Source organism: Ovis canadensis, chromosome 6, assembly GCF_042477335.2.
Source record: "Ovis canadensis isolate MfBH-ARS-UI-01 breed Bighorn chromosome 6, ARS-UI_OviCan_v2, whole genome shotgun sequence".
NCBI lineage: Eukaryota > Metazoa > Chordata > Mammalia > Artiodactyla > Bovidae > Ovis > Ovis canadensis.
The window spans coordinates 101,770,896-101,795,534 of record NC_091250.1 but is presented as its reverse complement, the minus strand read 5'-3'; the positions used below and the strand labels follow the sequence as shown (position 1 = coordinate 101,795,534).

At 37.3% G+C, this 24,639-nt stretch overlaps 1 protein-coding gene across 3 annotated transcripts in view; it reads left to right on the top strand.

Annotated features, from left to right (window-relative positions):
* The first annotated feature begins 2,082 nt into the window (after positions 1-2,082).
* LOC138442593 (UDP-glucuronosyltransferase 2A1) overlaps positions 2,083-24,639 on the top strand; it is a 52,388-nt gene continuing 29,831 nt past the window's right edge. The window contains exons 1-2 of one of the 3 annotated variants that reach the window (XM_069594269.1): positions 2,092-2,847; positions 16,111-16,742. In XM_069594269.1, the coding sequence (XP_069450370.1) occupies positions 2,132-2,847; positions 16,111-16,742 (1,348 nt within the window). In that variant the 5' untranslated portion in view covers positions 2,092-2,131. Of the gene's footprint in view, positions 2,850-16,110; positions 16,743-24,639 lie in introns of all 3 variants that reach the window. The other 2 variants (XM_069594267.1, XM_069594271.1) reach the window with 2 other exon arrangements.

Here is a 24,639-nt window from a genome sequence, read left to right as displayed (position 1 = left end):
GAAACCCTGTTTTCGGCCTGATTCTAAAATTGAATTTTTTAAATATATCATGTGGACTTATTATGGGCTTCCCAGGTGGCAGTAGTGGTAAAGAACCTGCCTGCCAGTGGAGGAGACATAAGAGACATGGACTCAATTCCTGGGTCAGGAAGATCCCCTGGAGGAGGGCATGGCAATCCACTCCAGTATTCTTGCCTGGAGAATCCGTGGCCAGAGGAGCCTGGTGGGCTACAGTCTATAGAGTAACATAGAGTCAGACAAGACTGAGGTGACAGCATACACGCACAACTTTAAGATGCTATGCTGCTTTTTGTTACATTTATGTTCACAACTTTTTCATGTTCCTCTGAGAGACTGTAAGATGAATAAGACTGTAAGTATCTTTTCAGCTCATCTTTTGCCTATTAGGGAGTTCTATGCCTAGTAGGTACCTAATGAACACATATAACCTGAATAAAGACAATATTTCAGTTGTCTAAAACTGGATCTGATTCCCTGCTAGTGAATAAAATAACAGCACATTGTGACCAGTTGTTTATCCTAATGGATCAACTATTTTAGAGCCTCCAGGCAAGTGACCATAAACCAGGGGGACTCCAGCAGCCAGATATTTTGTACATACCATAAAATCCTACTGCACAGAATCTTGAACTGAAATCCATCCCATGAACTGTCTTATCACTCTGCTAAGCTTTAAACGCTGCTGCTGCTGCTGCCGCTAAGTCGCTTCAGTCGTGTCCGACTCTGTGTGACCCCATAGACGGCAGCCCACCAGGCTCCCCCATCCCTGGGATTCTCCAGGCAAGAACACTGGAATGGGTTGCCATTTCCTTCTCCAATGCATGAAAGTAAAAAAGTGAAAGTGAAGTTGCTCAGTCGTGTCCAATTCTTAGCAACCCCATGGACTGTAGCCTACTAGGCTCCTCTGTCCATGGGATTTTCCAGGCAAGAGTACTGGAGTGGGGTGCCATTGCCTTCTCCTAAGCTTTGAATAACATTTTGTAAAATGTAGCAACTGTTTTAATAAAGCAGTTGCTGTTTCACTACAGATTATCTTTGGTGATGTGGAGCTCAGAAGTGACATCACTAAAAAATATAGGATTTTAAATTTTGATAGATTTATTAAAACAAAATGAGTCACCTCTACTTATTCATAAACATATACATATGCACAGTTTTCATAGAGATCATTTTACTGGGATGACTTGATACTGCATTATTCTGTGTGAGTTACACAAAATTATATTGCACATTTTATTAATATACTGTTAGCATGTTTGTATATATTACTTGTAAGTTGTTTATTTAGTAATTTTTGTCAATGATTCATTAACATAAAATATTTTCCTAAACATATTATTAAAGTACCAATTAACATTACAGTCACTTATATTTGTTTGTACTTTCCATTTTGTAAGTATTCCTTGCAATAATTTTATCTATTAATGGGCCTTTCCTTCTGACTCAAATGGTAAAGAATCTGCCTACCATGCAGGAGACCCAAGTTTGATCCCTGTGTCAGGAGAAACCCCTGGAGAAGAGAACGGCAACCCACTGAAGTATTCTTGCCTGGAGAATTCCATGGACAAGCCTGGAAGACTATAATCCATGGGGTTGCAAAGAGCCAGACACGACTGAGTGACTAACATTATCTATTAGTAATTAAAAACTTCTTAACAAGCTTAATTGTTGCTAGTGACATTATAAAATATATATTAAATATTAGCAAACCTATAGCATTAGCAACTCTACATTTTTTAGTAAGTTCTGGCTCTATCTGGAGTTTTGGTACCTAGGTCTGAGTGGAGAATTGAATATACAGTAGCTTTAAGAAGCCTAATAATAATAATTTAACAATTATAAGATGCAAAGGAAGGGTTGAAGGATCAAGTTCAAGAAAAGCATAAGAAAGCAAGATTCATAACCAAAGCTAAAGCACCAGGCTGAGAAATGACACAATTAATCTGTAATTGTCATAAAATTATGATTATAGAGCTACCACAACTAATGTCATTTTTACAGAGAAGTTTTGAATAAAAAATGAGAAATAATTTGTCTTTCCTTTTTGTTTAAAAAGCAGAGAAATTCATTTGTGTCACACTTCATCGCATCTTCTACATCAAGCAACATCATGTTGAACAAGATCAGTCTACTGTTGTCTCTTCAGATAAGTCTCCTAGGAACCACTTTTGGTGGGAATGTTCTGATTTGGCCAATGGAAGGTAGTCATTGGCTAAATGTTAAGATAATTATAGATGAGCTGATTAAAAAAGGGCATAATGTGACTGTCCTAGTTGCTTCTGGTGCACTTTTCATCACACCGACCACTAACCCATCTCTGATATTCGAAATATATGAGGTACCCTTTGGCAAAGAAAGAATAGAAGGAGTGATCAAGGACTTTGTTTTGACCTGGATGGAACACAGACCATCTCCTTTAACCATTTGGAGATTCTACCAAGAGATGGCCAAAGTCATCAAGGACTTCCACATGGTGGCCAGAGAAATCTGTGACGGTGTTCTCAAAAACGAAAAGCTAATGGAAAAGCTGAAGAAAAGCAAATTTGAGGTCTTGGTATCAGATCCAGTCTTTCCTTGTGGTGATATAATAGCTTTAAAACTGGGAATACCATTTATCTACTCCTTGAGGTTTTCTCCAGCCTCAACAGTGGAAAAACACTGTGGGAAGGTACCGTACCCTCCTTCCTATGTTCCTGCTATTTTATCAGAACTCACCGACCAGATGTCTTTCACTGACAGAATAAGAAATTTCATTTCCTACCATCTACAGGACTACATGTTTAATACTCTGTGGAAATCGTGGGATTCCTACTATAGTAAAGCTTTGGGTATGTTACATTTTTATTATTAAGTTTTAACAAACAGAGCTTTATATCGCTTCTTCTCTGTTTCCCTATGGCTATTCTTCTTCAACCCTACATATTGATTACTATCTATTACTATCATTTGCTATCAAAAATGAAGACAAAAGACACTATGCTTTGGAACTACAAGGTGATGTTTTCTAATTTTATGGACTTGAAGATACCAAATAAGTTTTTTTATGGATAACATTTTGTGACAAACACCAAAGTTTAAAAATAAGACTAAATTCTCATTTAGATATTGTATTGAAAACAGAAATTACCTAGAAACTCTAGTGGGATGTGGGAAAATCCTGGAAGAAATTAAGCTTTCTACAAGCCCATTACCAGTATAAACATTTGTGTGTGTGTGTTTAAAAACATTATATGTTTATGAAAATGTTTGATTGTTGCACATAGACTTCCTACTGTGTACTAGACACCCTCTAGATAGAGAGGTTATAACAAGGACTGAGGTCAAGTTCCTGGCTTCAAGGATTTCACAGTCAAGCAGAGAAACCAGACATAAAAATAAATATTTACAGTATAAATGATGTGAATAATGGAAATATGTATAAAGGACAGAGATAGTATTAGATTGGCCAAAGAAGTTTCTTCAGGGTCTCTAATGTCATATGGCAAAAATATAAAGGAGACAGGTGGTGTGTGTCAAGAGAGTGGTATTTTTAAAACTTCAGAATTGAGGTGTTCCATCTCAGAAGGAAATTTCAGGAATTTTCCTGAAAACGAAATGTAAGGAAGGAAGCAATGTGCCCAATATTGTGGAGTCTTAAAACAGCCTATGTGTGCTGGATATTATTGATGGTTCAGTATTCAGTATTCATGAAGGTCAAAGTGTAAAAGTTAGGAAGCATGAGGGATAACTTTGGAGATGTCAGGACAGCAAGAATGAATTTATTCAATATGTATTTACCAAGCCTCTAGTATGTCATGCTAAAAATCTTTGTTTTTAGATAATAAGTAGTGGGAAAGTTTAAAGAAATGCATTATGATTGGACTGTATTTTTTGTAAAATATTTAGATAGTTGTGGACCTTGAATGAAAGGTTGTTAGATGTAGGCCATTGCATCACTCCTGGAAAGATGTGATAAGAGCATGCACGAGTGAAGTAGCTTACAAAGAGAGAAAAACAATGCAGATAATGCATTTAGGAGAACAGGCTCATGATAACCAGTTTTCAAACAAGGGTTGTGACCATGAAGTTGTCATTAAGCTTCCTTGTACCTGCAGTTATTTACCCAGATAAGAGGGCTATTGAAAGAACTAAATGGGTTGACATATAAAAGGATTTTAAGATAGTGTCTAGGAGCTAGTGACCAATCAATTTGTAATACCTCTTTATTAGGTAAAATTAATGAGGTGATAATTGATTGGTGTGGAGTATTAAGGATGAAGGAGAGATTAATATGGTTTATTCTTCAGATATTAATTGACATGTATGCGTGCTTAGTGGTGTCAATTCTTTGTGATCCCATGGACCGTAGCTTGCCAGGCTCTTCGGTCCATGGGAATCTCCAGGCAAGAATACTGGAATGGGCTGCCATTTCCTTCTCTGGGGATCTTTCTGAGCCGGGATTAAAGCCTGTGTCTCTGACGTCTCCTGCACTGGCAGGTGGATTCTTGACTACTGAGTCACCTGGGAAGCCTGATATGATTGACATATAACATTAATTACTTTCAGATGCACAGCATAATGATTTGATATTTGTATATATGGCTAAATGATCACCACAATGAATCTGGTTAACATCAGCCAGCACATAGTTACAATAATTTTTCCTTGAGATAGTAATTTAAAAATCAACTCTTTCAGCAAATTTCAAATATACAATACAGTTTATTATTATTAACTATAGTCACCATGCAGAGAAGGCAGTAGCAGCCCACTCCAGTACTCTTGCCTGGAGAGTCCCATGGACAGAGAAGCTTGGTGGGCTACAGTCCATGGGGTCACGAAGAGTCGAGCACGACTGAATGACTTCACTTTCACTTTTCACTTTCATGCATTGGAGAAGGAAATGGCAACCCACTCCAGCATTCTTACCTGGAGAATCCCAAGGATGGGGGAGCCTGGTGGGCTGCCATCTACGGGGTCACACAGAGTTGGACATGACTGACGCGACTTAGCAGCAGCAGCAGCAGCATATTCACTATACTGTGTGTTAATATCCTCAGGACTTATCTAAATATTTTAACCTGGAAATTTGTACCCTCTGATCTCCTTCACCCATTTCATCTACCCTCTACTCTCATCTCTGGCAGCCACCAATATGTTCTACTATATCTATGAGTTAAGGTTTTATTTGTTTTAAGATATAAACATAAAAAGATTTTATGGTATCTGTCTTTTTCTGTCTGACATTTCACTCAACACAATGTCCTCAAGGTCCAAGGTCCATCCATGTTGTCATTTGGGATTTCCTCCTTTGCTTTGCCTAAATAATATACCTCTGTGTGTGTGTGTGTGTGTGGGTGGGTGGATGTGGGTGTGTTGGTGTGTGTGTAGCCAAGACATGAAAACAACATCAATGAATAAATAAAAATGTGAAATCACATGTAGCTATTATAGATGCTGCTGCAATTAACATGGGCCATAGATATTTTTTGAAGTTAGAAATAGAGGAAAACAATAGAATGGGAATGAGTAGATATCTCTTCAAGAAAATTAGAGACACTGAGAGAACATTTCATGCAAGATGGCCTCAATAAAGGACAGAAATGGTATAGACATAACAGAAGCAGAAGATATTAAGAAGAGGTGGCAAGAATACACAGAAGAACTGTACAAAAAAGATCATCATGACCCAGATAATCACAACAGTATGGTCATTCACCTAGAGACAGACATCCTGGAGTGTGAAGTCAAGTGGGCCTTAGGAAGCAAAACTACGAACAAAGCTAGCGGAGGTGATGGAATTCCAACTGAGCTATTTCAAATCCTGGAAGACGATGCTGTGAAAGTGCTGCACTCAATATGCCAGCAAATTTGGAAAAGTCAGCAGTGGCCACAAGAATGGAAAAGGTCAATTTTCATTCCAATCCCAAAGAAAGGCAATGCCAAAGAACGCTCAAACTACCTGCACAATTGCACTCATCTCACATGCTAGCAAAGTAATGTTCAAAATTCTCCAAGCCAGGCTTCAGCAGTACGTAAACTGTGAACTTCCAGATGTTCAAGCTGGTTTTAGAAAAGGCAGAGGAACCAGAGATCAAACTGTCAACATCCGTTGGATCATCGAAAAAGCCAGAGAGTTCTAGAAAGATATCTACTTCTGCTTTATTGACTGTGCCAAAGCCTTTGACTGTGTGGATCAAAATAAACTGTGGAAAATTCTGAAAGAGATGGGAATACCAGACCACCTGACCTGTCTCTTGAGAAACCTGTATGCAGGTCAGGAAGCAATAGTTAGAACTGGACATGGAGCAACAGACTGGTTCCAAATAGGAACAGGAGTACGTCAAGGCTGTATATTGTCACCCTGCTTATTTAACTTATATGCAGAGTACATCATGAGAAATACTGGAGTGGAAGAAGCACAAGCTGGAATCAAGATTGCCAGGAGAAATATCAATAACCTTAAATATGCAGATGACACCACCCTTATGGCAGAAAGTAAAGAAGAACTAAAGAGTCTCTTGATGAAAGTGAAAGAGGAGAGTCAAAAAGTTTGCTTAAAGCTCAACATTCATAAAATTAAGATCATGGCATCTGGTCCTGTCATTTCAGGGCAAATAGATAGGGAAACAGTGGAAACAGTGGCTGACTTTATTGTTTTGGGCTCCAAAATCACTGCAGATGGTTATTGCAGCCATGAAATTAAAAGACGCTTACTCCTTGAAAGGAAAGTTATGACCAACCTGGATAGCATATTCAAAAGCAGAGACACTATTTTGTCAACAAAGGTCCTTCTAGTCAAGGCTATGGTTTTTCCTGTGGTCATGTATGGATGTGAGAGTTGGACTATAAAGAAAGTTGAGTGCCGAAGAATTGATGCCTTTGAACTGTGGTGTTGGAGAAGACTCTTGAGAGTCCCTTGGACTGCAAGGAGATCCAACCAGTCCATGTAAAGGAGATCAGTCCTGGGTGTTCTTTGGAAGGACTGATGTTGAAGCTGCAACTCCAATATTTGGGCCACCTGATGCAAAGATCTGACTCATTTGAAAAGACCCTGATACAAGAAAAATTGAGGGCAGGAGGAGGGGGACGACAGAGGATGAAATGGTTGGATGGCATCATCGACTCAATGGACATGGGTTTGGGTGAACTCTGAGAGTTGGTGATGGACAGGGAGGCCTGATGCGCTGTGGTTCATGCAGTCGCAAAGAGTTGGACATGACTTAGTGACTGAACTGAACTGAGCCTTCACTTCCTTTGATCAATATGCAGAAGTGGAATTGTTGTATCATATGGTAGTTCTATCTTCAGTTGTTTGAGGAGCCTCCATACTGTTTTCTATAGTGAGCTGTGCCAATTTGTGTTCCTACCAACATTGCACAAGGGTTCCCTTCCTTCACATTCTCACCTACATTTATTTATTTTTTATTTTTTTGATAACAGCCATCCTAAGAAGTGTAAGATAATAACTCATCATGGTTTTGATTTTCATTTCCTTGATGATTAGTGCTTTTGAATACTTTTTCATGTTTCTGTTGGCCATCTGTATGTCTTTGGGAAAATGTCAGTTCAGGTCCTCTGACCATTTTCAGTCACATTGTATGTATTTTTGTTACTAAGTTGTATAAGTTTTTATATACTTTGGATATTAGCCCCTTGTTGGATATATGATTTGTAAATATTTTCTCCCATTTGATAGGTTGCCTTTTAATGCTGTTGGCACTTTACTTTTTCTGTGCAGAAGCTTTCCAGTTTGTTGTAGTCCTACATGTTTATTTTTGCTTTTATTGCCTTTGCATTTGGTGAAAAATCCAGAAAGGCATCCCCAAGATCTATACCAAGGAGATTAGTGCCCGTGTTTTCCCCCAGGAGTTCTCTGGTTTCAGTTCAAACTATAAAAGTCTTTAATCCATTTTGAGTTAATTTTTGTACATTTGTAAGATAGGGATCCAATTTCATTCTTTCACATGTGACCGTGTAGTTTTTCCAACACCATTTATTGAAGAGACTGTCTTCTCCACTGTATATTCTCGGCTCCTTTGCTATAACTTAACTGACCACATATGAGTGGGTTTATTGGTGAGAAGTATTAAGAGGGATGCCAGTTATAATTGGTTCATCATTTCTTCTGGGTATGTTAAATAGTTGCCCGCAAATTGAAAAGAAGACAGATATTTCTCTCCTGGAATCTAAATAAAAATCTACCCATTCTAGAGTTTAGAGAGAATAAGCACAGCTACTGTGGTGATCATGAACTACCCAGTGAAGATAAAGAGATGGTCAACATCCTAGGGCTAAAACGGTACCTTAAAATTTAAGGAAGAGGATAAAGGAATGGCAGTTTCATGAGGCAACAAAGCTGTAAAGATGTTTGAAAACTCTTTAACCCCTCAAGCATGTAGTAAGCTAACAGTGAAATCTGAACATGTGCAGCATCTCAGTTAGTGAACTAGAGGAATGCACATCTAGAGCTCCTTGGTCATGATACATGTCTGCATTCTCATCTCATCATTTATGTTTTTTATCAACTACTCATTGTCCAGCTTGGGATAATAATGATCAGGATTATGAGGTTCTTTGTGTTGGTAAAATTATCCCTTATAAACCTTCCCCATGCTAGCAATCTCAAAATCACTTTTCATTATATTGTGTTTGTAAGTTAATACTGGTAATAAAACCACACTATTTTCCCTGTCTTAAGACCTTAGAATAATCTTTCTTAACAAATTTATTCATGGGAATGTAATGAAGATTTCTAAAAAGGTTTTTACCCTCTAATTTTGATAATATCATGTTTCTAGTCAAATTACACTGTTAGACTTAGAATGACTATTTAAAGTTCGTTTTACTAAAACACAGTATTCTTAAGTTTGGGGACTTGAACGGTCATGTTCAAAAGATCAGGTAAGAAAGAAAAGTACTGATACAACAAAGTAATTTATTTTTGGTGGACTTTGTACATGCAGAATGATAAATGAGGATTGTGAACAGAACTGATGTATAAAGAACTTATTTCCAACTTATAATTTAAATTTATCTTTTACTTTAGCTTGAGTGCTCTAATCAAAATCATTGCAAAAAATACATATCCACTCAGGTCTCAAATTTTCACACCTGAGTAAATAAATGGAGGAGTAAATAAATGGAGTAAAAAAAAGTAAGATTCTTTTCAGCAGTGGAATGCTCTAAGAACCTTAGAGTGAGTCCTTAATCTCTTCTAATTGCTAGAAATTGGATATCATGTGGTAATTACCTCTTTTATTTCAGACATTGGATATTTGGTTCAAACTCATGAATATCATTATAGTAATACCATGTAATATTTGTTGATCTCTTCTGTGTCACTGTACAGTGTGATGAGTGTTTCACATTTAATAGCTATCTTAATCTTTAATGAAGTTTTGAAGAAAAATCTACAATTACAAATGAGAATATTGAAGCTTAGAAATAGTGAACATGTTAAAATCAAATCATATATCTCTTAGGTTGAGAAAATTTTCAAACAGGTGTTTCTAACACCAGAGCATTTAGAAGGATTTTTCTCTCCTTTAATTTTTCAGACTCTTTTAAGATGAAACTTTCTTGCATACTGTTCTTCTTCCTCTCAATGTATTTAGTTTTGAAATCTATTCTATTTCTCTCCTAGTTTAATTTGGTAGATGGAGTTTAATTTGGCCACATTATCATGAAGCAGCTTGCTATTCCTTTAGGCATAGGTCTCCAAGTGACTCCATTTGCATGGGGCAATCTGCCTGAGGATAGCCTTCTGGTCCTAAGAAAGCTCCACATTAACTTAAAGTGAGAAATAGCTCTTGCAGATTTCAGATATATTTGTTTAAAGTTGACCTAGGTAAAGTTCATTTTTGTTTATATTAACAACAGAAAAGCTACCACAAAAACTGGGGAAACATTTAGGGAAATAATAATATAGCATTTTTAATCCAGTAAAAATGCTCACTATAATCCATAAATATTACCTTTTACTAACAACAGTTTTACTCTGTGGCCACTATAAAAGTAAACAGTTTTTTTCTGTGATCTTTATATACTAGATTTATATAAATAAACAATGTATTTTTAGAGATGAATAATTAGGTGAGTAACCTTTAAAAACTAATGCCGTCTATAATAACAATAGACAGTCATGCAAATATATTAAGTTCAATAGAAAAAACAGCAGACCTTCAAAAAAAAGTGTGACCATAGTACTCATATCTTCACATGAACAAGGGACTCACTAAGCATAGGTAATTTACGTAAAATAAAGTGCTAGAAATGAGACAAATCTGAGTGTGTATTATCTGCACAGTGATTGATTTCCAGTAGTCATTTTAAGGTAGAAAAAAAAATGTGTTGGGGTCTTTTCCCTGAAGAGCAGTATATGTTTTGATTTGGATTTTTATTTCTGTTTTTCTCTTCTTAGTCTTTCCTTTGCTTCCCTCTCTCCTTTCCTTCTTCTAGTTTAAATGTCAATTGACCTTGATTACTTTGAAGTTTTCAAATCACCACTAGTAACATTCCCTTTTCCGCAGTTACCCATAAGCCAGATGATAACCATAGGTGTGATATCCAAGATGGAATTTGTTGCGGGACTTCCACAATTCCCAGGAAGAACTTTCACTGTGTTTTGCTCCCACTCAAGGGAGCAAAGGGAATGAAGGTTATCTTTATGGGTATAATAATCTTGAGCCTTATATCTTTGTATTTCTTCAGTCATTTTTGAAACTTGGAACTGAATACTGTTAGTGTTAGATCATGTATGAGGTACCTGGACACAGCATGACTTGCACTTGTGGAGAACTCTGTAGGCGTTTGGGAACATCTGCATTAAAGCTCATGTGCCCCAGGCAGCCATTGTCTGAGGTGTAGAGAGAGGAGGTAAGCCCTGTTGATGAGATCTGGTTAAATTAATCGCTTTAAAATCAGATTCTCTTCTTACAGCAGGAATATAACTAACATTTATTAAGCACAAATGCTATTCTTATTCTGAATAATTTACATACATTTCTTAACTCAGGGCTTCCCAGGTGGCTCAGTGGTAAAGAATCCACCTGTTAATGCAGGAGATACAGATTTAATCCCTGGGTGAGGAAGATCCCCTAGAGGAGGAAATAGCAACTCACTCTAGTATTCTTGCTTGGCGAATTCCATGGGCAGAGGAGCCTGGTATGCACAGCTCATAGGGTCTCAAAAGAGTTGGACATGGCTTAGTGACTAAACAACAATTGCTTCACTCAGTACTCATAACTACAGAAAATAGGCACTTTCATTTCCGCTTATTTTGTAATGACCCTAAGTAACTTGCCTGAGGTTATAAGCAAGGAAGTGGTGAAGTATTTAATGCCAAACCCAGTGCTGGCATTTCTTTATATAGAGCTTTAAAAGAGGTTTATGCAGGGTACAACAAAAGGAAAGAAAGAAAGTGCACAGAAGTTTAAAATGTCAAGTGAATTAACTAAATGCTAATCAAACAGCTCAAATATAATTGAAGCACTGATGAAAGGCCAAAAACTCTGAAGTTACTGAAGAGGTGATTACTCCTATTTCTAAAACAGTGTTAGGACTGGTTTGCAGACTTCTGCGGCCGATGGAGCCATCTCCAAATCTGAGTGACAATGAGAAATAAGTCAGCACTATTAAGTCCTAACATCCAGAGCAACGTTCAGGGAGCACACAGGAAGGGGAAACCATCAAGCCAGGGCATTTTTAGGAAAAAATGTTGTAAGAAAAACTCCTGTATAAAAATATAGTCTTAGAGATTTTCAATTCAAACTAATTGCATATTTTAAGATACTTTGATTTAGTTTTATTGGGCTTCCCTGGTGGCTCAGTGGTAAAAAAATCTCCCTGCCAATGCAGGAGACATCCGTTCGATACTTGGGTCAGGAAGAGCCCCTAGAGGAGGAATGGCAACCCACTCCAGTATTTCTTGCCTGAGAAATTCTATGGACAGAGGCGCCCAGTGGGCTCCAGTCCATGGGGTCACCAAAGAGTCAGACATTACTTAGTGACTAAACAAACAAACAATTTAGTCTTATATAGATGACTAACATTCTCCAGCAAGTGTTATATACACACTCTTATTAAATCATATTCTGAGAACTTTGTTACTACTGAAAACTTTATTACTACTGAGAGTCCTTTTTTTCAAAATAGAGAATGAACAGGAGCAATTGATTCTGAAGGGGAACAAAACCTGCCATCCCCAAAAGTGTCTCTTTGGCTTGAAGATTATCTGGGGCTGAATGTTTTTAATAAGAGACAAAGACTCAGGAAGTCTTTTTTTTTTTTTTTAACCTCCCCATTAACAGCTTAAGATAATTTAGATAAGGTGCTCGGTCCCAGAAGAGCCCTTCCACCAGAGAGATCTACAGAGAGCATGGGCTGCTGTGGTAGGGAACTCACCAGGGCCTGGGGACCAAAACCCATTCTGTGTTCCATTGTCACTATGGCAGAGCAAACATTCCTTTACAAAATATTTGATTTTTCATCTCCATGTGAATTTCCTTCCTCCCCTTTAAAACCCCAAGGCCCTGCCCCCTTCTCTCAGGTGGCATGAAAGTAGAAGTGAAAGTTAGTCACTCAGTCCTGTTGGACTCTTTGTGTCCACAAGGACTGTAGCCCACCAGGGTCCTCTGTCCATGGGATTATCCAGGCAAGAGTACTGGAGTGGGTTGCCATTTCCTTCTCCAGGGGATCCTCCTGACCCAGGGATTGAATCTGGGTCTCCTGCGTTGCAGGCAAATTCTTTACTGTCTGAGCCATTAGGTGGCACGCAAGCCTCAATTATCTAGCTTGTTCTTGGACTTCCTAGCGGTCTTATGGAGACCCTGCTGCTGCTGCTGCTAAGTCGCTTCAGTCGTGTCTGACTCTGTGCGATCCCATAGACGGCAGCCTACCAGTCTCCCCCGTCCCTGGGATTCTCCAGGCAAGAACACTGGAATGGGTTGCCATTTCCTTCTCCAATGCATGAAAGTGAAAAGTGAAAGTGAAGTCACTCAAGCCATGTCCGACTCTTAGCGACCCCATGGACTGCAGCCTACCAGGCTCCTTCATCCATAAGATATTCCAGGCAAGAGTATTGGAGTGGGGTGCCATACATGTCATTAAATTTGGTTTTTCCCCTGTTTATCTGTCTCATGTTGATTTAATTCTTAGATGAGTCAGAAGAATCTAGAAAAGGTAAAGGGAAAGTGTTTTTCCTCCCCTAAAATTCAAAGTACAATAACAGTATTGTAATTGGTACAAATGTTCTTTGACTGATCTAGTTTTCAGTTGTGGTACTTATATTTCACAGGCATATACTTTTAAAATTATTTCCTGAGCTTTTTGGTTACATTTAAGATGCCATTATCAAATATTCACAATTGTGAAATACAGCATTTTCTAATTTTTACTATTATAAAATGTACCTCAACTATTTCATTTAAAAAGTAGAATATAGAAGAAAAAATATTGGATGGAAAACCAAAATACTTATGTATTTCTAGCATTATGACTTTCAGATTATTAAAACCTCTCTTGACCTGTTTTCTTACATACGAATCAATGGAATTGGGCCAATTGGACATATGCTGTCTCCAGAATGACAATTTCACAATGCTATTACTGAAACCTTATTCAGAAGAGCTATTAGTGAACTAATAAAACAAACAAATGTGTGATTGTTTTAAGTTACAAAACTTTAATTTTTCATGAAATTATGCACATTTGGCTTGTTATTTTTTCACTGATGGAAATTTAAATCAGCTTATACTTAATCAGCTTATGTCCCCAAACACAATTTATTTTTTAATCTCTTCTTAATTTTTTGAATTTGCAAATTATGAATAATTTAGACATATAGGAAATTATGGAATTAAAAAAACAGACACCTCTATTGATTATAATGAGATTATTTCAACAGTCAAGAATAATTTAATATCTATCTCTCTATAAATAATATCACTTACTAATCAACTTTATCTCTTATTGTCTTTATTAAAATAGATAATTATATTATTGTCCTGAAGAGATCACTTAACAGTGGAAAGCTGACTCCATGAGTTCTTGAATTTTCTTTTTTTTTTTTATTTAGGGTAATTTAGGGCTGCCTACTTGCATTTGATTTGGGGTATATTTTGATAAGTGTTATCATAGTTATTGACAGTAATCTCTAATTAATTATTATACTATACTTACATGGACTTCGATAATTAGACAAATCTCAGTATTTTACATATAAATTTTCAGTTTATATTCTTTATATGCTCAGTATTTAACATATAAACTTTCAGTTATTCTTTATATGTGCTTTGTCTCCTTTCTGTAAGAAGGTCATGATAGCAATAGATTTCTTTATGAAGATATTTCAAATTCTTTTCACTAAACCTATTTTAATGGACCTCACTATTACTCACACTCTTCTCTTGCTATTTTTCTTCAAAATCTAATCAATTTTAAAATTGTAGCCACTATAATCAAACTGGGGCTAGCTCTTGAAAGGACACAAATATAATCATTCTAAATGTATCACTTCTCTGTGCTCTCTTTCCCTTTCTCTGCTTTCCTGGTCCTCTTGTTCTTTAGGGGTCTGAAAGGACACAATTCAGAGGCAATAGATTATGAGGATAAAATTCAGCAATTAATTTCCATTCTTATTTCCCACCTTCTATTCTTTTAATCACTTTATTTGTTCTTATTTTCCCTTTTTAATGGCAGCCTTTAAATATTTTAACTTTTAAAACAGCAATGTTGTATATTAATAGTTGACCTTGTTCGATTTGGTATTCACTAAGAACCTCAACTAATAGATATCATGACATCCATGTCTAGCCAGTAATTCTGTGGCTAGCCCACTGATTTACTGGTCAATCTTTCGGCAAATTTATTAGACTGTCAGCATTACTAAACTCTTGCTCTGAGCCAAGCAGTTTGCAAAGCAGCTTTGCAGATATTATTGCTCATGTAATATAGCAAATTAGCATCATCTCTAAAGCTGAGAGGATCTTGGTAATTCACCAGGGTCACAAACTTTATTAAAGGACAGTTTCTGAATGTGTGACTGATGAAGTCTAGTGTCCACCTAAGTTAAGCTACTAAACAGCTCTGAGTAAAAAGTGTGTGGTTCCTTAGAGTGCTGATCCCTATCTCCTTGATTGTGTGTAAATACATCATAGGCAAGAAAATAAAAATTTCCCTATAACAAGGAGACAGTGATTAATTTGCTTTATTACAGAAGAAAAGTTCTCTATCAAATACGTAGTAATTTATTACTCAATTAATCTAAAAATTTCTTGAGGTGTTTTAGTAAACTTCCTCTAAGTGAATCTTGTTTTTAATTTTTTGCTAAATATGAGCCATGAGGAAATGGTAATAATGCCCATCACTGGGCAATGCGAAAGTTCCTAAAACTTACAAAGATGAGGCATGACATTTAAGAAGTTAGAAATGAGTGAAACAATTATCATGATTATCATCCCAGTTGTACTATTCTGTCAAATATGCTTTGGATTATGCAATTAAACATTAGTTTCATTATCCATGAAATGGAGTGAATCACTTCTGCCAAGCAAGCTATGAAAAGAGCTGAATCAGACAATGCATGTAAAAATGTCCTATAGTTAAAGACATCCAGCTTGAAAGGACTGTAAGTCTTGACAAAGTGGCCATAGCAGTGAGAACTGTTATTTTTCATCTAACTAATTTTGGGAAAGATACACTAATCTGAATATACATTTTATAAATCACAGTTACTACTGCAGAAAACACAGGCATCAGGCTTATAACCCATCTGCTTCTCTTTCTTTAAAATAGCACCAGATTTCATTTCTTTTGTTGGAATAATCATATTAATACATTTAAGAACTTGAGTTATATTGTTTTCCTTTTAATCTATAGATCAGTTGAGTTATGAAAAATACAGCTGTCACAGTAAATATTATTTCATTTGAAAAAAATAATCTACCTAAATACTTTATACATTGAAAGCTTCTTTTCATCTTAAAAGATCTACAGTAAGAAGGTTTCCATAATGGATGTCACCATACCTAAGAAGTTTTACCATCACCTGATTTTTAATTTGACTCTGATTGAAATTGTTCTAAGTGGGAATGTGCTAATTTGGCCAACGGATGGTAGCCATTGGTTAAATATTAAAATAATTTTAGAAGAGTTGAATCAAAGAAATCACAATGTGACTGTACTGGCTTCATCAGCAACTCTATTCATCAACTCCAATTCTGACTCTTCTGTGAATTTTGAGGTGATACCTGTTTCCTACAAGAAGAGCAATATAGATTCCTTAATTGAACATATGATAATGTTGTGGATAGATCACAGACCGACTCCTCTCACACTCTGGACTTTCTATAAAGAACTAGGGAAACTCCTAGATACTTTCTTCCTAATTAATATACAAATCTGTGATGGAGTATTAAACAACCCCAAGTTAATGGCAAGACTTTGGAAAAGTCGTTTTGATGTGTTGCTGGCCGACCCAGTAACAATCTGCGGAGATCTGGTTGCTCTGAAATTAGGAATTCCATTTATGTACACCCTGAGGTTCTCCCCAGCTTCAACAGTGGAGAGACATTGCGGAAAAATTCCAGCACCTGTGTCCTATGTACCTGCAGCCCTTTCCGAGCTCACGGACCAGATGACCTTTGGTGAAAGGCTTAAAAACACCATATCTTATCCCCTGCAAGATTATATATTTCAATCCTACTGGGGTGAGTGGAATTCATACTACAGCAAAGTCCTAGGTAAGTCTCTAAAATGTTCTGTTATTAATGATTCCAGATATTTTATTTATTCTTATTGTTGATATAGCAAAAGATTTCCATACCACTGCAAATGCCAAGCTGAAGTAAATATGTGTGGGCTAGGTCACTTCAGTCATATCTGACTCTTTGTTGCCCCATGGACTGTAGCCCTCCAGGGTCCTCTGTCCATGGGATTCTCCAGGCAAGAATACTGGAGTGTGTTGCCATTTCATCCTCCAGGGGATGTTTCCTATCCAGGGATCAAACCCTTGTCTCTGTCTCCTGCATTGGCAGGCGGGTTCTTTACCACTACTTATTATATATTGTATATGTGTACACAATTAAATATTATTTTTGGAAAATTCCTAAACAATGGAATGGTGGTGTCAATATGCGTCATGTCTCAAACAAATATAATCTTGTGCCTGTTTCAGTTCAGTTCAGATCAGACACTCAGTCGTGTCTGACTCTTTGCAACCCCATGAATCGCAGCATGCCAGGCCTCCCTGTCCATCACCAACTCCCAGAGTTCACTTAGACTCATGTCCATCCAGTCGGTGATGCCATCCAGCCATCTCATCCTCTGTCATCCCCTTCTCCTCCTGCTCCCAATCCCTCCCAGCATCAGAGTCTTTTCCAGTGAGTCAAATCTTCGCATGAGGTGGCCAAAGTATAGCTTTTCAAAGTGCAAATCAACCTTCAAATATAAATGAAAATATAAATACATTCACCAGTATAAATTCAGTTCAGTTCATTTGCTCAGTCATGTCCGACTCTGCGACCCAATGGACTGAAGCCCCCCAGGCCTCCCTGTTCATCATCAACTCCTGGAGCTTACTCAAACTCATGTCCATCGAGTCAGTGATACCATCCAACCATCTCATCCTCTGTCATCCGCTTCTCCTCCTGCCTTCAATCTTTCCCAGCATCAGGGTCTTTTCCAATGAGTCAGTTCTTCACATGAGGTGGCCAAAGTATTGGAGTTTCAGCTTCAGCATCAGTCCTTCCAATGAATATCCAGGACTGATTTCCATTAGGATGGACTGGTTGGATCTCCTCACAGTCCAAAGGACTCTCAAGAGTCTTCTCCCAGCACCACAGTTCAAAAGCATCAATTCTTCGGCACTAAGCTTTCTTTAGAGTCCAATTCTCATGTCCATACATGACTACTGGAAAAACCATAGCTTTGACTAGATGGACCTTTGCTGGCAAAGTAATGTCTCTGTTTTTTATGGATAAATTATGACACTACTAAAAATACTTTTGAAGTGATACCCCATTTACTTTCTCTTCTTCATTCTCCATTTTTTCTTTGTCTTAGGAAGCTTTAAAAATCCTAGGATTAGACACTGGGAACTTGAATTTATACTCTTCTCAGCCTCTCACTATCTCTCCATCATGAGGCTTCCCTGGATACTTGGGCCAGCACTGCCTCCCTCTTAATTGCTCAGGGATCTTTGGCAAGCCTCAGGGTTTCTTGCCTTACTGATTCTTTATGAAAATCAAACAAAATAAAACAACTATCAAGGCCAGTTTGGTTTATTGTTTGTATTACTTCTTTTTCTGATCTTTCTGAGTCTTCCTTTCTTTCTTTTTCTATTTTATTATTTTCTGAATGCATTTTTTCTCTATATCTGTTAGTAGTAGCAGGGATACTAATTAACAACAATTAAATGATGCTACCAATGGTACTTTCTTACAAAGGTAATATGCAAGATACTATTCTTTTACTCTAGAAAGATTGAGGGCATGAGGAGAAGGGGGCAGCAGAGGATGAGGTGGTTGGATGGCATCATTGACCCAATGGACATGAATTTGAGCAAGCTCCAGGAGATAGTGAAGGATAGGGAGGCCAGGAGTGCAGCAGTCCATGGGGTCGCAAAGAATCAGACACAACTGAGCAACTGAACAATAGCAGCAATGCTATATCAATTATGAAGGATTACATTTATGTTGAATATTATTTATAACAAACTACACAGAACTGTGCAATGACAATGCCCTGATTATACTGTCATGGGACTATGTAAATAGAACATAGTCAGTAAATATTTGTAGAAAATAAACGCCTCTGTGATATACAAAATCTCCCTTCTCAAATGGTGTCATGACAGGTTATATAACATGTGTAAAGCCTTTGTGATACAGAATGTTCCCAACTTCTCATTTTCACAGGACAATAATCTAGCTGAAAAAGTATTTAAGAAATTGAATATCTTATTTACTTAAATCCTTTATGCTCCTCATGTTACTCAATGTAGTTGGACAACAATAACTACCTTGAATATTTTATTTCAAATAGAAGCGTATTTTCAAGAACTGGTAAAATCCAATTTGTCCTCTGTTTGCAATTACATTCATCGAGTATTAGAGACACCTGTGAACTGTAACCCAATCCTGAAACAGATCAGTTTATATGTTTGATATTATTTTCTTTGAACACAAGAGGTTTCATAACATCATGTGCTGCGAAGTGTCCATTTCAATGGCCATTCTTCAGTTCTGTGAGAAAAGCTAGAAAAATAAAATGTAAAAAACAAATAAGAAATAACAAAACCCCTCAAATATCTATTTCAAAAGAGATAGAAGTAAGCAAATGGGCTTCCCTGGTGGCTCAGATGGTAAAGAATCTGCCTGCAATGCATGAGATCTGGGTTTGATCCTTGGGTCAGGAAGATCCCCCCAGAGAAAGGTTTTGGCTACCCACTCCAGTATTCTTGTCTGCAGAGTCTCATGGACAGAGGAGCCTGGTGAGCTATAGTCCTTGGTATCGCAGTCAGACATGGCTGAGAGACTAATATTCACTCAGAAAGGAAATATCTAATTGCATTGGTTAAAAATTCTGCTTTATTTGTCAGTGAGGATATCTTTTATGAATGAAGTAACTTAAAAACGATCATCAACTCAATTTTAAGTAAGCTTCTAACTCCAAATGGGACAGGCCTGTCTGGGAATATAGGCCAATCATTTGTCATATTCAGGAATGAATCTATAAATAAATATTGTCCTGGCCAATTGTTCTGCAAGGTATCTTCAAACTACACTGAGCCTGATTTCTCTTCCAACCTCAGAGAGATTTGCTGTACATGCAGCCCATAGGTAGTTCTCAAGTTGGCAGGACTAGGTACTAGCCTTTGCTATAGCCACAGAAAGGCCAAGGACTTGAATGTTGTAATGAAAATAGTTAAATATGAAAATAGTTAAATTGATAAAGAAACTGTATGGTTTCATTTTGCCTGTGTCTTTTGGTTTCCTGGTCTGACTCTATTTTTCCCAGCACTCTGCAGACAGAAGAGAGGAAAGACCAGTACTAATCTATGTACCACTCAGCCAGTATAGCCTGTGTTGACAAAAACAAAAAAAAGAATTCCCCAATGTGAGAGTTGCAAGTTAAGTTTCATTGGGGGTAATATGATGACTGCAGCCTAGGAGACAGCCCCTCAGGTAGCTCTGAGAAATTGTTCCAAAGAGGTAAGGGCGGAAGGTCAGTATATAAGTGATTTTGGTAAAGGGGGAGGACACGGAATCAAGTGCATATTTTTTGTAGAAAGTTTCTGCTGGTCTCATGAAGATTCTGCTAGTCATGAGAAGCAATTGTCACCACAAAGAAGGATTTTAGTGCTTTTCTAGATATAAGGAGATACAAGAATTGGGCTTATAAAATCAACTCCTGAGAAAATCTTAACTATATGAGGACATGTCCTGCCAGTTTCCTGGAGCACAGAGCACCTCATTTCTATTCTCCACCTTGAACTCCTTTAGGGGGTGTTGGAGATCAGGAGCTTCAGCAGGATATTAATCCTTGTAGAGGTAGATGGCAAGCATCCATGGCAAGTGCCAATTTGTGGCTGACACCTGCTTTTACCTGTAAGTACCATAAAAGTTCCATGTTGGTCCCTCTTTCCCTGCTGCTAAATTTTAGATGCATTCCGTATAACTAACCCTATCTTTATCCAGACCATTAAAAAAAACAGATGAAATAAATGAGCCTCATAACATTTCCCTTCTAGCACACTTGCCCGAAACTGTACTAAATTACTCAGTACATTTTTTGCATTTGATTTCTGGCTGCCTTTTGAGGCCCGGTTTTTTTTTTTTGTTTGTTTATTTGTTTGTTTTTCTGTATCCCACTCCCATTCTAATCACCATTGCCAACATATGCTCTTTTCCCTGGGAAATGTGGATCTCTGTTAATCTGCCCTCACATAGGTTTTTAATTCCTTCTCACATATGGCTTTCCTATGGTTAGTGCTGTGTAACCTTTTTAAGATTCTGTGTAACCTTTCTTGCAAGTCAAACATAAGTCATAAATTGTACAGCTCATTGCAATTTCGCAGTATAAACCCATGCAGCCAGAACCCAAACCAAGAAGCAAAACATTATTACACCTGTAATTCCCTAACCTTCCTCATATCGGTCCTGACTACACCCATCTGAAGATAACAACTTTCTTGACTTCTAACACCACAGATTAAATCTGACCAATTTTAAACTGTATAAATGAACCATGCATTATGGCGCTTTTGTGTTTTTCTCCTTTTATTTAACATCATGCTTTTTATATCCGTCCAAGTTGTCGCGTGTAGATACAGTGTGTTCGTTCTCATAGCTATACAGAATCTTTTGAATTAATGTAAATTTAACTTATCTATTTTACTGCCAGTGGTCATGTTGGCTGTCTTGGTTTTGGCTGTTTGATAAACACTGCTGCGAACATTCTTGTACATGTCTTTTGATGAATACAAGTATGTTGTACTACAAGGTGTATATATAAGAAAGGAATTGCCAAGTCATAGGGTATGAATCTGTTTAGCTTTAGAAAATACTGCTAATTTTCAAGTTCTTGTACCAATTAATAATCTCATCAGCCATTTATTAGTATTCCAAATGTTCTCCATTTTCACTTAACTGGGCATTTCTTTTCATTCTTTAATTGTAACCATAATGAAGTGCAGTGCTGTCTCATTATTATCTTTTATTAATGAATAACTTTCTTGTATCTGTTTAAAGTACATAAAGCACACAGTGATTTGCATATCAAATGTATATACCTTTGTGACCAACACATCAATCAATCTCTAAGATCCCTTTCTAACATAGCTGCTCTCCAGTCCTTTTCAGACACTTGTCAAACTAAATAACTCCTACCACTTAGCTCATTCTTCTTATTCATTTCCACCTGCGGCCCTGTTTCTCTTTCTCCATTTTCAGTCATCCCCATGTAGTGGTTGGAGAGGCTTGTGTCACTTGCCATCAGCACTCATAGTAAATGGGTAAGGGGTCTATGAAACAAAATAACGTTTGATCTCTGGCTCCACTGATAAGGACCAAACACTCACAGCAGAGGAACTTGTGATCCTTACTTTCCCCAAATTTCATCACCCTGAGGAGACCAAAGACCAAGCCTGTATGTGACTCAGGAGAGGACAGACCCAGCCTCACTCTCCTGGAGCCTCAGGCAGCAACACCAGTGACACAGTGGTAGCAGGGCACCGAAGACTCCAAAGCAGTGACATGCCAGCACCAGCAAACACCTCTGACAGAGCTAGTGGAGGGTGGAAAGTGCCTACTCAAATAGAACTAGAGCGAGCGTATGTAAGAAAAAAACAAAAAAACTTGTGCTATCTCGCCACCTACTGGAAAACAATAGAAGGGCAGCTAATTTCTAACCCATTGAATCTTTCCTGCTCCTGCTTAGTTGCTCAGTTGTTCACTGGTGTCAGACTCTCTGTGACCTCATGGGCTGCAGAGCCCGAAGCTCCTCTGTCCTTGGGATTCTCCAGGCAAGAATACTGGAGTGGGTTGCCATGCCCTTCTCCAGGGGATCTTCCCAACCCGGGGATCAAACCCAGGTCTCCCACATTGCAAGAGAATTCTTTGCCAGCTGAGCTACCAGGGAAGCCCATGAAGACTGGAGTGGGTAGCCTATCCCTTCTCCAAGGGATCTTCCCCACCCAGAGATCAAACGGGGGTCTCCTGCATTGCGGGTGGATTCTTTACCAGCCGAGAAAAGAAAGAAAACATTACCTAAAGAAGAAAAGCATTCACTACTTCAAATATGCCAGCAGAGGAACAACTCAAGCTTCATGAAGATCCACAGGAACACTGTACCACAAAAAGAATATACAAATTCTCCAAAAACCAAACTTAAAAGCACAGAATATCATAATCTGACAGAAAATTCAAAATAACTATCATGAAGAAACCCGAAATGTGACAAGAAAACTCAGGCAATTCATTGAGTTCAGGAACAAGATTAATGAATTAATTAACAGAATAATTTACCAGGGATATTTAAACTCCAAAAAGAATCAAGCAGAAAATCCGGAGCTGAAGAACTCAACTGGAGGTACAATGCTCCCTGATTCCAAGCTGTATTACAAAGCTATAGTAATCAAGACAGCATGGAATTGGCTAGAAAATAGACACATAAGTCAATGAAACAGAATTGAGAGGCCAGAAATAAACCCACAAATATGTGGAGAATTATTTTATGACAAAGTAACAAGGAACATACAATGGAGAAAGGATACTTTATTCAATAAATGGATACCAAAAAAATTTATAATTTAGAATTTTATTTTATTAAAAAATGAAAAATATTTTACACAGAAATTTTCACTGCAATCATGAATTATAATGTTTTATTGAATTATCCATGTTTTAGCTATGTTTCTTATTGCTAATTATAAAATTGTCAATATTATATATGTGTGTGTTTCTAAGTTGACATTGATGTTGCTGATATTGTTGTGTAAAGCTGAATTATATCTATCTATATATGGCTAAAACACAAGTAACAATGAACACGTCTAATATACTCATCTTTTTTAATATAAATTTATTTATTTTAATCGGAGGCTAATTACTTTACAATATTGTATTGGTTTTGCCATACATCAACATGAATCCGCCACAGGTGTACATGTGTTCCCCATCCTGAACCCCCCTCCCACTTCCTTCCCCTTACCATCCCTCTGGGTCATCCCAGTGCACCAGCCCCAAGCATCCTGTATCCTGCATCAAACCTGGACTGGCAATTCATTTTACATATGATATTATACATGTTTCAATGCCATTCTCCCAAATCATCCCACCCTCTCCCTCTCCCACAGAGTCCTATACTCATCTTGATTTTTACGTGCCATTCTCTAATAAAATGAACCAGCATTCTTTGAAGAAATGGTCAGTTCTAAGGTTGGGACAGTGAAAATAGTAGATGATCCTGAAACATTTTGTGGTTTCAAAAAGTAACAAGTAATTGAAAATGATGGGGCCACATCAAAAGGATGTAGAAACCAATGTATGAAAAAGTTTCTAATATCTGTGACACTTTGAACAATAAAATAAATAATGATTATAATTAAAAATACATTTTGAGTTATAGCAATAAAAGTATAAATAAGTGATTGAATAGTAGGAAATTATTTAAATTCTAATTAATAAATATAGAAGGAATCACTGATGTTTTAATTGACTGGGTTTTTAAGATCAATATTTTAGATAATCATGATAAAATTATCAAAACTAGAAATTCTTATGAAAAATTATCAATTATCCTGCTGATATCCTTTTTTCTTTTCAGTATACAATCCAAGTTTCCTCCTTGCATTTTCTTGTCCAGTCTCCCTACTCTTCAGTTTGTGACAGTTTCCACAGGCTGTCTTTGTTTTCTAAAGAGCACTGGCTAGTTAATTTTTAGAATATCCCTCAATGTTTTTCTGGTATTTTCTTGTGATTAGGGAGAGATGATGTATTCGGGGTAAGAATACTATAGAAGTAACCTTGTGTCCTTCACAGTGAAATGCATCAGAGGTGCATCATATAGACAGTTTATTACTAGTGACCATATTTTGATCACTTAGTTATGAGTGTGTCTGCCAGGATTCTCCCTATT